Source organism: Protomyctophum bolini (genome assembly GCF_963924005.1).
Source record: "Protomyctophum bolini genome assembly, chromosome: 24".
Lineage (NCBI taxonomy): Eukaryota > Metazoa > Chordata > Actinopteri > Myctophiformes > Myctophidae > Protomyctophum > Protomyctophum bolini.
The window spans coordinates 5,492,507-5,509,178 of NC_137885.1; the positions used below are offsets into that span (position 1 = coordinate 5,492,507).

The 16,672-nt window shown below is 41.6% G+C and overlaps 1 protein-coding gene across 1 annotated transcript in view; it reads left to right on the forward strand.

The window, feature by feature from the left end:
* Positions 1 to 14,166, forward strand: part of LOC308311423 (chymotrypsin-like elastase family member 2A) — a gene marked incomplete at both ends in the record, with an annotated part of 19,848 nt that extends 5,682 nt beyond the window's left edge. Inside the window, 7 exons of the mRNA XM_080758109.1 lie at positions 497 to 754; positions 1,402 to 1,599; positions 4,302 to 4,497; positions 5,043 to 5,191; positions 7,260 to 7,397; positions 12,197 to 12,330; positions 13,933 to 14,166. Of these exons, the coding sequence (XP_080614235.1) occupies positions 497 to 754; positions 1,402 to 1,599; positions 4,302 to 4,497; positions 5,043 to 5,191; positions 7,260 to 7,397; positions 12,197 to 12,330; positions 13,933 to 14,166 (1,307 nt within the window). The remainder of the gene's footprint in view (positions 1 to 496; positions 755 to 1,401; positions 1,600 to 4,301; positions 4,498 to 5,042; positions 5,192 to 7,259; positions 7,398 to 12,196; positions 12,331 to 13,932) is intronic.
* Between the last annotated feature and the right edge of the window lie 2,506 nt (positions 14,167 to 16,672).

Consider the following 16,672-nt stretch of genomic DNA (forward strand, 5'->3'; position numbering starts at 1 on the left):
GGATGTCGTCACGCCTACCTAGTTGTGACGTCATTCCCTCCTTTTATAAGGCATCTTGCCAGCACCAATCTCTGTCCGATTACTAATTGTCAACCTAGTCTGTATTGAGATTCTAAAACTAACCTTGCAATTTAAGCATTCTTAATTTGCTCCCAAAACTGAAGAACATCCAAGACCAAAGGTCAGCACTTTCCGCGCTTGTGACCAAGAACCCTCTCCATCCTTACAGTGTGTGTGTGTGTGTGTGTGTGTGTGTGTGTGTGTGTGTGTGTGTGTGTGTGTGTGTGTGTTGGCTATGCATGAACATAAATACCATCATAATTCATTTTAGAAAAATACATTGAAATACATTCTTTCTATCTTGCTCTTTTTAAGTGTTTTTAGATTACTTTAGTGTCTAAAATAATTACATTAGTGTTATTATTTTAACCTAAGTTGATTTGTTATTGATATTGGTTTAAAATGCTGTATACAATCAATGTTTATTCCTCCACAGACCCTCCAGAAAAGCCCTCAGTATCAGTGAGTCCACCAGGAAGCGTTGTTGAGGGCAGCACAGTGACTCTGACCTGCAGCAGTGAAGCCAACCCACCAGTAGACACCTACACCTGGTACAAAGACCACAGATCCATCTCCACTGGTCCTCAGCTGGTGAAGAACAATGTGTCTCCTGGAGACTCTGGACAGTACTTCTGTCTGGTGAAAAACACACATGGATACCAGAGGTCATCACTACACTCTCTAGATGTTCAGCGTAAGTGAACTAAAGTAAAACATCTCATAGTTTTTACAGACCACAAACAACAGCTGCAATAGCCGTCATGAAAATGTGCAGCCAGATAGATACCCTGTATTTTATAAGACCCCAAAATTCACTGCGAAATTAACCGGAAGTCTAATCGACTAAAGCTAAAATGTCTACTGTCTTTTTAACCCATTTAGATCTGAGGACGATTCTACAAATGCCTTCTAAATCAGTTTTCTGAAGAAAACAAATGTTTCTATGTCAGTCGTTCTCAAACATTTTCATGTCAAGGACCCCCACAAATATATGTAATTAGCCGCTGACCCCGTGTGAAAATATGTTGTTCCAGGGACCCCCCCCCCCCCCCCCAGAAGCAAAGATTCGAGTTAAAAACGTTCACTGTGAAAGAATATATATATTCAAAGATTTGCACCACATTTTCAAGATTCTTCAAAAATAGCAGATCTACAAGCTTATAGTGCGGCTGCTATGAGCTTGATGTGCTATTTATCATGCTTAAAACACCAAAAAGGGTGTTTCCCGTCCAGAATGGGTTAAAAGTCATCAGAGGCGTAACCGCGAGGTAGCGGCGATTTAGTAATGAGACGTTCAAATAATACACAATAAAAATACACAATACACACATCTCTCCACAGCTCCGAAGCTTCCAACGCACTGTGACCCTCCAGAGGTCTACAGTTCGAACAGAATCATGATCACCCCGATGAAGACCAGGTACGCACCCAGAGCGACGGTGCTGTACGAGTGCATAGTGGGATATACTATGAACGGAGGAAGCCCCTATGTGAGGTGTGTGGCTGGGAAATGGACACGTTTATCTCTGACATGTGAAGGTAAGTGTACGTTCGTCGTCAGTACCAGTGTTGATACATACACACAGCGTTGTGTCATCAATATAGCTGGGGGGTGGAGCTATGGGGTAAAGTTCCGAGTTCTCCCAACCGGAATAAACAGTGGGGTGTTGGGTTTTCAAACGCAGATGCTTTAAAATACTACTAATTTAAAAGTAGGCGTCATGGATTGCCAGATCACAGGCACAGATCCTTGTTTCCACTCGACAAGGAACGCTACTTTAGAAAATGAAACAAGCCTAGGAATGTTTTCCTTTACTGCTGGACATGATCCAACACAACACAGTGGCCTGATATATTTGCTTGGTAAGAGACACTTTTCTATAGATATGATCATCAAAGTTCATTGACACACTTCAGCTCAGGTTGACCATAAACCATTTATTGCAAAGCTACTGCATGTTAGTATGGCGGTGTGGCTCTGCTCATGTGATATCGGATAATCTGCGTACCGAGACATTATCTGATTATCTGTGCACTGAGACACAGCTCTGATATCAATGACTCCCCAGAGCAGAGCCAAAGATACAATAATCCATGAACAAAAATACACAGTAATAACCCATCAACACATGATTCAACACAATTAACAATACAATAAATTAATATCCCATAACGCCTGGAATAAGAACTACAGGGAGGAGGCCAGGGAGGTGGGGGATATATATATATATATATATATATATATATATATATATATATATATATATATACACACATATATACATACATACACACATATAATAACCTTCTGCCTTCCACGCCTCAATGAACTATCGATTACGCTTAAAAAGCCATTAATTAATAAACGATGTTCATAGAACACAAATTCCAAGTAGGCTACCAACACCATTCATTTGGAAGTGGGGTATTATTATGCAGTGTTAATACACACAACACAAACCATAGCTGTTTCAAACGTACAGGAAATACAGTTTAAAACATGGCAATGAATACAAGCTAAAGCAGTGTGTAAATCCTTCATATATATATATATTTTAATACTGTTTTTATTAGGCATTTTTTGTATGACATCAGAATATTATCGACAATGATAATGAGTTCAATTATAAAAATGAAAAAAATAACAGGCAATGTAAATGTTCCACATACAATACATAATAAAAAAGACATATAAATGTGAAAAAACAAAAAACAGTTAAACAATGACAAGTGTGAACAGACAAACAAAACAGACAACAGAACAGACACTTTTGCTCTCAAACTTTTCCAACATGTTGTTGTAAATTAAGTGAATTACAGACATTCTTTTTTAAATGAGAAAAAATAAAACAAAGAAAAAAACACGCAATTCCTTTTTTATTAAACAGTTTGACCCCGGGCCCCCTGACTCCCAGAACTGCTGTCAGTGGATCCGCGTCAAAAGGTCTTTCAACAATGTCTGACAGTGATTTAAATATACTTTGCCAATATGATGTGAGTTTAGTGCAATGCCAGAACATATGAGCTAGAGTGGATGTCGCAGGCTGGATTCACATTTGGATACATTCTGTTGATTTTTTCTTTGAACAAATGTAACCTGTGTAATATTTTAAACTGTATAAGACCGTGCCTGGCACATACTGAAGAAGAGTGCCAAAACTTTTGAGATGTAGACCATTGCTCGTCAGTGATAGATATTCCTAAATCGTTTTCCCAAGCAGTTTTTAAATACTCCAAGGAGGCATTATTATCTAAACATAAGAGAGAATTATAAATAATAGAAACACCTCCTTTGAGCAATGGGTCACGTAGAAATATAGATTCCATTGATGAGTTGGGAGGTATGTTTGGAAATGAAGCAGTGTGTTGTGTTAAAAAATGTCGTATCTGTAGAAATCAATATAAAGATCTTTGAAGGAGTGAATACCATTTCTATGCCACACACTCTATGCGACCAGTGGTGCGCGCACAGAACCCGGGTGTAAATCCTGCATATTAAAATATCAAAACTCGACTATTGTAACTCCCTCCTTACTGGCCTACCAGCATGTGCACTTAAGCCTCTCCAGCTGATCCAAAATGCCGCAGCTCGCTTGGTCTTAAACCAGCCAAAATTCTCACATGTCTCCCCCCTGCTCCGCTCCCTCCACTGGCTCCCGGTCGCGGGAGGATTATCACAACAAAACAAAAAAAGAAGTGATATTTGAATTAAGTGAAATCACTGAATATACCTTTAAATAGTGAACAGCACTTTGCCAAACGATGAATCCCTGCCAAGTTACAATTACTTAGAATTAACTATGTTCTAAAAACATTATTGATGACTTAATGGCTGTTGTTGTTTTTTGATATTACGGTAAGTTTAATTGATCATATCTGTCTCTACCAGGCGATTAAACACTGCGCCGCGGTAACACGATGTTTTACACTTTCCCTTGAAATTCTAACTTTTCTGTGGAAGTTCTTGACATCCGACTACTCAGTAGTAAGTGACAACATCCATGTGTCAGACTGCATCATACATGACCAGGTCATTTCAACATCCATGTGTCAGACTGCATAATACATGACCAGGTCATTTCCCAAATAATGGTGGATAAAAACAAATCTTGAATTTCCCACATTAGCCTACAAAATGCATGTTCATGTACCACACACACACACACACACACACACACACACACACACACACACACACTTCTCTCCCTGGCTCTCATGCTAGTTGTCTCCATTTGACCCAGGCCAGTGCGGCAGGCTCACGGACCCGACCGGCAATGAACTCAGGATCAGCGGAGGCACTCTGTCCCGTCCTGGAGACCATCCGTGGCAGGTGTCCCTGCAGCACAAAGCCAAAAACTCAACTAACGCTCGGTTCAGACACGCCTGTGGCGGCGTCCTCATCGCGTCCTGTTGGGTCCTCACTGCTGCTCACTGCATGTAAGCTGCTCTAAATGCTAACATGTGGTAACATGAGCTGCTCTAAATGCTAACATGTGGTAACATGAGCTGCTCTAAATGCTAACATGTGGTAATGCTGCTCTAAATGCTAACATGTGGTAACATGAGCTGCTCTAAATGCTAACATGTGCTAACCTTAGAGTATATATGAATAGAGACGGATTCCTCCTCCCATCCACTTGCATTAAGTTGCTCAAAAGCACATGAGGCGATTTCACTCCTAGGAACAAGTGCATTCTGGGATGGATTGGCCCCAATAACATGAACGCGCTGGTCGTTGACTATCATTGTGCCGTTTGTGCGTGTTCACGCATGAAACATTCGTTCACGTGTCATGGCCCCAATAACATGAACGTGCGCAATGATAGTCAACGGACCAGCGCTGGCTCGAGCTGCAATACAAAATTCGGCCACTATGTCCATTTGGCCTCAGGGTTTCCTCCGGGTGCCGTCTCTATTCATATATACTCTAAGGTGCTAACATGCACAGGTGGTCTTAATTACTGACTTGCTTGTTTCTCCAGTGACAGCACCAAGGACATGCAGGTGGTCGTGGGGGGAGTGGACATCGGGAGCAAAGAAGAGTCAGACCAGGTCATCTCCGTGAAGAGAGACTTTGTTTTTCTGGGTTACAGGAAACTAGGCAACATTGGTGCTGCTACTAATGACATTGGTGAGGCCATTCATTTACTGTATGTCTTCTTTTACAGACGGGCTGATTTCTTACCTTAACCCATTCAGGCCTGAAGTCGAAATTAAAAAAAAAAAGTTTTCTAAATCATGACAATTTTCGGAAAGATTTGAGGCACATTTTAACGATTTTTCTTTTTTTTTCAATAGCTAAATTATAACATAATATATATGTAATCACCAAAAGGGGTTCCCGCTCAAAATGTGTTAATCTGGTGTTATCTCTGTATGTCTGTCTGTACGTCTGTCTGTCTGTACGTCTGTCTGTCTGTACGTCTGTCTGTACGTCTGTCTGTCTGTACGTCTGTCTGTCTGTACGTCTGTCTGTCTGTACGTCTGTCTGTCTGTACAGTACGTGTGTTGATTTCATCGACTTAAACTAAGACGAAAAATGTTCGTCGACTACATTTTTCCACTGACAAAAACTATTGGAAACTAAATTAAAACTAAGCTATGATGACTAAATATACTGACAATTCCGTCAACAAATAAAAACTAGACTAAAATGTTAGGAAGGGACTCGTGGACAAGAGATCCAGGGCTCCATTTTCGTCAGCACTAAAGCCCTTATTCCTAAACTTCGTTGTCTTTTTTTACTATTTTGCAAAACATTTTTGAATAGTTAAAATGGCCAGTCTACAAGCTTGTCAATGTCAATGTAGATTGGCTAGTTGAACTATTCAAAAATGTTTTTCAAAATAGTAGAAAAAGGCAAAGAAGTTTAGGGATAAGGGGTTTAGCGGTGACGAAAATGGAGCCCCCAGTATAAGTCATTTTACATTTGGTTGCATGCTGAAAATAGCCGATCTACCAGCTCACAACGCGTCATGGCTTGTAGATCGGCTATTTTCAAGGCATCAAGGCCCCTAAAATACATTTTAGTCGACTAAATCGACCGTAGATTTAGTCGACTAAAATCTCATGACAATTAGTCGACTAAAACTAAACCAACACTAATTCACTAAGTGAAAACTAATTTTCTGCCAAAAACCACACTGGTGTGTATACGGACGGCTGTAAGGCACGTAACTCCAGAACCGCTCCGCCCCACACGCGTTCCACACCCCCACAGGGGGGCAGTGTTCCACACCCCCACAGGGAGGCAGTGTTCCACACCCCCACAGGGGGGCAGTGTTCCACACCCCCACAGGGAGTGTTCCACACCCCCACAGGGAGGCAGTGTTCCACACCCCCACAGGGGGGCGGTGTTCCACACCCCCACAGGGGGGCAGTGCCCGGTGTCGTTCCACACCCCCACAGGGGGGCAGTGTTCCACACCCCCACAGGGGGGCAGTGTTCCACACCCCCACAGGGGGGCAGTGTTCCACAACCCCACAGGGGGGCAGTGTTCCACACCCCCACAGGGAGTGCAGTGTTCCACACCCCCACAGGGGGGGCAGTGTTCCACACCCCCACAGGGGGGCAGTGTTCCACACCCCCACAGGGGGGGCAGTGTTCCACACCCCCACAGGGGGGCAGTGTTCCACACCCCCACAGGGGGGCAGTGTTCCACACCCCCACAGGGGGGCAGTGTTCCACACCCCCACAGGGAGGGCAGTGCCCGGTGTCGGCTGGCCTGTTCTGACATCACAACAACACTCCATATTTGGGCAACCCTGACACAGAACTCTGACACGGGAATTTCCCCGGCCGGACGTAGCGTGTGGAAGGGACACGTTATTCCGACGTAGCGCGTGGAAGGGACACGTTATTCCGACCAGTTCCTTTCCCCTCCATCAGGCGCCCCGGCTAGCCAGGGGGAGGCAGTTTTAGAGAGATCAGGGGTTCTTACTGGTGTCTAGATAACAAGTGGTACAGGTGATGTTATCTAGAGAACACGGGTTCTCAACCTTTTGGGCTGAGGACCCCCGGAAATGCTTTAGCCATGTCTCACGACATTTAAAGTCGATTCCTTCTGTCTATCAGATTATACTAAGGTCCCCTGAACACCGGGTTCCAACTGGAAACCTTGCGTTTACGATCCAGTCACTCTACCCCTGAGCCACCGCCGTGTTATTATTTACTGTTCTATTCTGTTTCCTGTGTCTCAGCATTACTCCAGCTGGAATTCACCGATGACCCGTTCTGTGCCAAGGAAACCAGCTATGTTAAATATGCCTGTCTGCCAAACCAGCTCTTCCCCGATGGAAAGGAGTGTGTGGTCGCTGGATGGGGCAAAACTAAAGATGGTACGTATCCAACCACTGACTACCACTAATCACACCTTAAACTATAGATGGTACGTATCCAACCACTGACTACCAATAATCACACCTTAAACTATAGATGGTACGTATCCAACCACTGACTACCACTAATCACACCTTAAACTAAAGATGGTACGTATCCAACCACTGACTACCAATAATCACACCTTAAACTATAGATGGTACGTATCCAACCACTAATCACACCTTAAACTATAGATGGTACGTATCCAACCACTGACTACCACTAATCACACCTTAAACTATAGATGGTACGTATCCAACCACTGACTACCACTAATCACACCTTAAACTATAGATGGTACGTATCCAACCACTGACTACCACTAATCACACCTTAAACTATAGATGGTACGTATCCAACCACTCACTACCACTAATCACACCTTAAACTATAGATGGTACGTATCCAACCACTGACTACCACTAATCACACCTTAAACTAAAGATGGTACGTATCCAACCACTGACTACCACTAATCACACCTTAAAGTTTAAGGTGTGATTAGTGGTAGTCAGTGGTTGGATACGTAGCATCTATAGTTTAAGGTGTGATTAGTGGTTGGATACGTACCATCTATAGTTTAAGGTGTGATTAGTGGTTGGATACGTACCATCTATAGTTTAAGGTGTGATTAGTGGTAGTCAGTGGTTGGATACGTACCATCTATAGTTTAAGGCTTAAACTATAGATGGTACGTATCCAACCACTGACTACCACTAATCACACCTTAAACTATAGATGGTACGTATCCAACCACTGACTACCACTAATCACACCTTAAACTATAGATGGTACGTATCCAACCACTGACTACCACTAATCACACCTTAAACTATAGATGGTACGTATCCAACCACTGACTACCACTAATCACACCTTAAACTAAAGAAGGTACGTATCCAACCACTGACTACCACTAATCACACCTTAAACTATAGATGGTACGTATCCAACCACTGACTACCACTAATCACACCTTAAACTAAAGATGGTACGTATCCAACCACTCACTACCACTAATCACACCTTAAACTAAATATGGTACGTATCCAACCACTAATCACACCTTAAACTATAGATGGTACGTATCCAACCACTGACTACCACTAATCACACCTTAAACTAAAGATGGTACGTATCCAACCACTCACTACCACTAATCACACCTTAAACTAAAGATGGTACGTATCCAACCACTCACTACCACTAATCACACCTTAAACTAAATATGGTACGTATCCAACCACTAATCACACCTTAAATAAAAGCTGCACTAGTCTATCTATATAAGGTATAATTTCCCATGTTACATGTATCGTATAATGTAGCAGTTACTGTATAATGATGCAGTTTGTCTCTTAATAGAGTTCTTTATTCTATTATTCCACTGTGTTCTTCAATGTTCAGCAGTGTTAAACATTATCCTTCAATGTTCAAATGGCTTCCAGCAGTGTTAAACATTACCAAGGAAAGGTCATGATGAAGTGTCCAGTATCATGCATTTTGAGTTACTTTTGTACAACTGGAGGGTTTGGCCTAATGGTGGCGCTAGAGAAAAGACTGTGGGTAACTATGTTCCTCAGTATGAACTAAAGGACATGTAGCCTATAGACCGATTCAGAAACGGGTCCCCTGGTCACAGCGAACGTATTTCCTGTAGGCAGAGACGACATATCTGCGGTGTAAACTCAGAGGTTTCTACTACATTGAATGGTAGAGTGACTGATGTTAGTCTGCTCAAACGTTACTCTTTTACCTGCTTTTTACTAACACTAACTTTACAAAGATGCCCAGAACATTGGGATGAACCTGTGTAGTTTATAGCTGCTTGCCTGTGACGAAGCTCACAGCGAAACGCATCGTGCTAATAAATAAGTTGATGCAGTAAGTTGTCCGTCTCTGTTCCCTGGAGTGTGCAGTCCTTTTTTGATGTCTATGCCTGCTAACTAGACTTGCACCTCCCACGGTTTTATATATATATATATATATATACACACCGCAGATATGTCGTCTCTGCCTACAGATATATATATATATATATATATATATATATATATATATATATATATATATATATATATATATATATATATATATATACATTTATTTAATAAATGGCCTATTTGTGAGTGGCACCATAAAATTGCCGCCACTGCTATGCCCTGGCCCTATATGCTCCATATAACAATACATGGGAGGAAAAGCTGAAATTAGATGTCCTAGAACAGAGATACTCAAATAGATTTACCTGTGGGCCACATTACAAAAATGGCAAGGGGCCAGGGGCCAGTAGATAAAATTACGACATTAATGATACTTGATAACTTCTCTCTTTCAATTGCTTTATTTTCGCAAAATGTATCAACGTACAATGTGCATGCACACAATATGTAAATAAATAAATGTGTTACATTTTCTTGCATAAACACAAAGAGCTGTTTCCATAACTGCACAAATTATTGCACATAACATGAGTAGCTGTTATAATAACATAATAACATAACATGAGTAGCTCTTTGCCTGCCTGCCTGCCTGCCTGCCTGCCTGTCTGTCTGTCTGTCCATGAGTAGTTATTTGTCTGTCTGTCAATGAGTAGCTGTCTTACTGTCTGCCTGTCTATGAGTAGCTGTCTGCCTGCCTGTCTATGAGTAGCTGTCTGTCTGCCTGCCTGCCTGTCCAATTGTCCATGAGTAGCTGTCTGTCTGCCTGTCTGAGTAGCTGTCTGCCTGCCTGCCTAATTGTCCATGAGTATCTGTCTGTCTGCCTGTCTATGAGTAGCTGTCTGCCTGCCTGCCTAATTGTCCATGAGTAGCTGTCTGTCTGCCTGTCTATGAGTAGCTGTCTGCCTTCCTGCCTGTCCAATTGTCCATGAGTAGCTGTCTGTCTGTCTATGAGTAGCTGTCTGCCTGCCTGCCCAATTGTCTATGAGTAGCTGTCTGTCTGTCTATGAGTAGCTGTCTGCCTTCCTGCCTGTCCAATTGTCCATGAGTAGCTGTCTGTCTGTCTATGAGTAGCTGTCTGCCTTCCTGCCTGTCCAATTGTCCATGAGTAGCTGTCTGCCTGCCTGCCTGTCATAGGCGGCGGGTGCGTTTTACTTTTGGGTAGGCTATAGAATTGCGTTGGGGGGGGGACTCTCGCGGCCGAGCGGAGCGAGGCCGCCGCCGCAGATTTATTTATTTATTTATTTCCCAGATGGTCTAAAAATGAGTTATTTAGCTTACTTTTACCAATGAATTAGCCTATACACAGACAACGACTTTTGGACGTCTTTTTCTCAAGTCTCGAGTCAGTCAGTGTAGATTACCCGGCGGTGTTGCTGCCCCTCCGGGAGTCGCGGCTCATGGCTCTTAGACGGCACAGAGACAGCAGTCACTCCGCTGAACGTGTCAGTGTTGCTGCAGTGGTGTGAACTGTGAACCGTGCGGGCACTGAGTTCTGACAGCCGACTCACAGCTTCTTCTTCTGAATTAGGCTACTTTATCTTTGCCTTGAAAAAGACATTTTGCGTTTTGCTGTTTCCCAAAACAAACCAGCGCGCGCTACTCTTTGTTGCCTACAAAGCGACTGGAAGGACGAGGTTTACAGACATACCAATAGTAGTCAATCATATGCTGATTAGGCCAGTTGCTGTATAGTGTATAGCCTATATCCGATCAGCGATCACCAGGGGGCAGCGACAACACACACACACACACACACACACACACACACACACACACAACACAATAGCCTTCTATAATGCTGCGCACATATATTATATATATTTAAAAAAATACCCAGCATATTTTTTGGGAAGGCTAAGCCTTCCCTAGCCTTATGCACCCGCCGCCTATGCTGCCTGTCCAATTCTCCATGAGTAGCTGTCTGTCTGCCTGTCTGCCTGTCTATGAGTAGCTGTCTGCCTGCCTGCCAGCCAGCAAGTTGGTTAACAGAAAATAAATTGTTATGGCTGAGTAAAATAAAATACAATAAACACAATTTGCCTGAAAATAGATTACCCAGCTATGACCTTTTTCATGAAAAAAAATGAGTAGTGATATGGCTGACTGAGTAAAATAAAACAATCTACCTGAAAATAGATAGCTATAAGTGAAGAGCAATTTCCGCAATTTCCGCAATTACCATTTCCGCAATTTCCGCAATTTCCATTTCCGCAATTTCCATTTCCGCAATTTCCTCAATTTCCATTTCCGCAATTTCCATTTCAACCATTTCCGCAATTTCCGCAATTACCATTTCCGCAATTTCCGCAATTTCCATTTCCGAATTTCCATTTCCACAATTTCCGCAATTTCCATTTCCACCATTTCCACAATTTCCGCAATTACAATTTCCGCAATTTCCATTTCCATTTCCAACTATTAATGGCAGCTGGGTTTCATCATTCAAATAAAATAGAATTCTGTCCGTTTAGCTATAAAATTATGTCAGGGAATAGGGATACACAGTATATGTCTTTCATTTGCATTGCATCTCCCCCCCCCCCCCCCCCCCCCAAGCTTTTATTTTCGTTCGAGTAATAGTACAACTCTAATAGTATTACTTATAATAATGTAATTAAAGATAACTTCATTCAGATTTATTTATTTTTATTTCATTTTCCAGATTTTTTTTTCTTCTTTTTTTTAGATTTTCATTGGTGGGCCAGTCATAATGGTCCCGCGGGCCTGATGTGGCCCGCGGGCCTGAGGTTGAGTATCACTGTCCTAGAAGGACTTTTAGCTGAGCTGTCTGTGTGTGTGTTCTTCTTCCTCAGCTGACAACCCACACAACATGTCACATGGCCAGCTTTCCATGATGTCTGACGAGCGTTGTCAGGAGTTCCATAGAAACCTGGACGGCACCATGATCTGTGCAGGAGACAAGTTGGGAAAAGTTGGCTCCTGTAGTGTAAGTGTGCGTGGGTGCGTGAGTGTATTAGGTCACCTTCACACCAGGATGTTATACTGCAACTTAAAATGAATCCTGTCGGCCATTTTTGGTTATTTTTTAAAACCGTCTGGCACTGGCGCGCTAGCGGCCAACTATAGCACTGGCAATGATCCATTAAGGAAACAAAAAACACTGCAGTGTACAGAATGTTTGGTCTGTGTGGTCTGTGCGTATGGAGCGCTGTCACTGTGTGTGGGGATCCCAGTGGGGACTTTCTTCAAATAGCCTATAGGCCTACTTCAAACTTCAACACATAGCTCAGCATGATCAGTATAATTTTAACACCATATATTTCACTGTGTAGTTTATGAATTGAACACATTGATAAAGTGCCTTGCTGCGGCTCCTTGCTACAGCGCAGCGTGAACGCAAACGCAGCAAATTGTATATTATGCAAGAATGATTCAAAATCCACCCCCCAATCGCATCGAGTGTACCGAAGTAGAGGTGAAGTAGAGGTGTGAATGCGACCGAGTGCCGTAGTCGTGTCCACCTAAAGCGACGCACACACGCATACAGTATATATTATAGTTTACTGGTGTATAAATAGTAGTAGGAAACATTTTGTAAATCTTCTCAAGGAATGCCTTGAATTTAAAGGTGTAGTAGTCTATAATATAATGAAAGGATGCATTTAAAGGTGTAGTAGGCTATAATAGAATGAAAGGATGAATGTAAAGGTGTAGTAGGCTATAATAGAATGAAAGGATGAATTTAAAGGTGTAGTAGGCTATAATAGAATGAAAGGATGAATGTAAAGGTGTAGTAGGCTATAATAGAATGAAAGGATGGATTTAAAGGTGTAGTAGGCTATAATAGAATGAAAGGATGAATTTAAAGGTGTAGTAGGCTATAATAGAATGAAAGGATGAATTTAAAGGTGTAGTAGGCTATAATAGAATGAAAGGATGAATTTAAAGGTGTAGGCTATAATATAATGAAAGGATGAATTTAAAGGTGTAGGCTATAATATAATGAAAGGATGAATTTAAAGGTGTAGTAGGCTATGATAGAATGAAAGGATGCATTTAAAGGTGTAGTAGGCTATAATAGAATGAAAGGATGAATTTAAAGGTGTAGTAGGCTATAATATAATGAAAGGATGAATTTAAAGGTGTAGTAGGCAATAATATAATGAAAGGATGAATTTAAAGGTGTAGTAGGCTATAATAGAATGAAAGGATGAATTTAAAGGTGTAGTAGCCTATAATAGAATGAAAGGATGCATTTAAAGGTGTAGTAGGCTATAATAGAATGAAAGGATGAATTTAAAGGTGTAGTAGGCTATAATAGAATGAAAGGATGAATTTAAAGGTGTAGTAGGCTATAATATAATGAAAGGATGAATTTAAAGGTGTAGTAGGCTATAATAGAATGAAAGGATGAATTTAAAGGTGTAGTAGGCTATAATAGAATGAAAGGATGAATTTAAAGGTGTAGTAGGCTATAATATAATGAAAGGATGAATTTAAAGGTGTAGTAGGCTATAATAGAATGAGAGGATGCATTTAAAGGTGTAGTAGGCTATAATAGAATGCATCCTTACATCCTGTCTCTTAGGGGGATTCGGGCGGACCCCTGATGTGTAAGGACGATGGGGTTTACTACATGGCAGGCTTGGTGAGCTGGGGGAGCGCCACATGCGGTGCTGCCGTACCCGGCGTCTACACCAACGTCTACCAATATGTTGCCTGGATTTCTGGTTGCGTCCATCACCACGGGACACCATGCAAGACACAGAGTGTCCTTGTGAAGGATGACTATGACTATGATGATAATTCAAGATTTGGCTGATATTTCGCAAATTTTCTCTAACTAGTTGCCAAGGTTCCAGGTTTCCAGCCAGATATCTCATTTCCTCTCTCTCTATCCTGACCTGATTGGCTGAAAATGTGTCACTAATACCTGAAAATGTATTTTCTGTTTCTTAAAGAGCTGTAGAGCAATGGTTCTCAACCAGTGGTCTCAACCTTGAGGGGGTTCCAGGTGGTCCCCAGCTAAATGATAGAGAGTTGGTAACCAAATGGACCCTTAGGCTATAGATCTTTAACTCTTGAGAGTGTAAAATGAAAACACGTGGACCCGTTTGCATTTGGATACACGCTCAAGAGTTAAAATATTGTTAAACATCTGCATTACTTAATTTACAAGAGGTCTACACAATTAGAGAATGTAGAAGAAGTGTTATTTGCCTGTTATCTCCTATGGTACCACATCAACACAGCATGGAATGGTGGACAAAATCTTATGATAACACAATATTGAGGCTAAATCTCATAAAATGGTGGTTCCGTGGCTCAAATGCCAAATAAATAATGGACCTTGCTATGAAAAGGGTTGAAAACCACTGCCCTATAGCAATGATTACTGTCACAATATAATGCTTTAACCTTTTAACTTTTTTTTGTTGTTTTAACCAAAGAATATCACACTACCCTTTAGGCCTATATACCTTGAAGTTGTCCCATAATGCATTGTGAAAAGGACAGTTTGTCCTTGGAACTGTTGGGTGAATGACGTAGGTATGGTCTTGAAGTGCCATGAGAAAACTGATTCAGCAATAATAAATAAATTGACTTGATTGACTGTTTGTTTTTTTCCTTCAGTAGCCTACTTCATGGAAGCACACGTCAACCTACTTGTTCCTCACCTGTCTAACTGATTTGATTGATTGATTATTTTTCCCATATAGCAAATCTAGCTAAGAAAATCCATCTGAAAAGCCGCTTCCTCTACTGACATAGATCATAGATCTATAGATCATAGATCACGGTATGAGAACAGAAAGAGGGTCATTCAAGCTACACACATTTTGATCATGGAGATATTTTGCATGCATGCCCCAGACAGCCCTTCTATCACAGTCCGTGTTGGAAAAGATACTCAAAAACGGTAACATAATGTGACCGTTTCTAAGGCTAAGTCATTGAATTAGCTTCAAATTGACATATTGGTTGTTCAGTTTGACCCGCCAGTTTTGGAGATATGGCTTATAGAGTCTTGCAGAAAAGAACGAGTTTAGAAAACAGGCTTGATGGTTCACTTCTGTGGACTCTAACATTACACCTAGCTATGTGTAAGCATTCATTTCATATTTACATGTCGATTTCAGCTCTGACATTTATTTCAGTCATGCTCTAGCAGTGAAGGTTCTGCCTGTGCTATTATTATTATTTTTTTTTTTTAGTTTTTCTCTAACCTGAGCAGTTAGTATTGCCGCCATGACTGTCTCTGTATCAAACGTCACATTACATAATTATTAGCTATTACTAGTTATACTTTAGAAATAAGTAATATTACTTCCGAATCAGAATCAGAAGCCTTTATTGCCATGGAATGTAAACAACTAGTAGCCTATGTAAAAAAACAATAAAACAAAGAATGTATAGGGAAGGAAACCTCTTCAAATCATTAGCTCTCTATATAATTTAGTGCAGGGATACTCAAATAGATTTACCTGTGGGCCACATTACAAAAATGGCAAGGGGCCAGGGGCCAGTAGATAAAATTACGACATTAATGATACTTGATAACTTCTCTCTTTCAATTGCTTTATTTTCGCAAAATGTATCAAAGTACAATGTGCATGCACACAATATGTAAATAAATAAATGTGTTACATTTTCTTGCATAAACACAAAGAGCTGTTTCCATAACTGCACAAATTATTGCACATAACATGAGTAGCTGTTATAATAACATAATAACATAACATGAGTAGCTCTTTGCCTGCCTGCCTGCCTGCCTGTCTGTCTGTCTGTCTGTCTGTCTGTCCATGAGTAGTTATTTGTCTGTCTGTCAATGAGTAGCTGTCTTACTGTCTATGAGTAGCTGTCTGCCTTCCTGCCTGTCCAATTGTCCATGAGTAGCGGTCTGTCTGTCTATGAGTAGCTGTCTGCCTGCCTGCCCAATTGTCTATGAGTAGCTGTCTGCCTTCCTGCCTGTCCAATTGTCCATGAGTAGCTGTCTGCCTGTCTATGAGTAGCTGTCTGCCTGCCTGTCTATGAGTAGCTGTCTGCCTGCCTGTCTATGAGTAGCTGTCTGTCTGCCTGCCTGCCTGTCCAATTGTCCATGAGTAGCTGTCTGTCTGCCTGTCTGAGTAGCTGTCTGCCTGCCTGCCTAATTGTCCATGAGTAGCTGTCTGTCTGCCTGTCTATGAGTAGCTGTCTGCCTGCCTGCCTAATTGTCCATGAGTAGCTGTCTGTCTGCCTGTCTATGAGTAGCTGTCTGCCTTCCTGCCTGTCCAATTGTCCATGAGTAGCTGTCTGTCTGTCTATGAGTAGCTGTCTGCCTGCCTGCC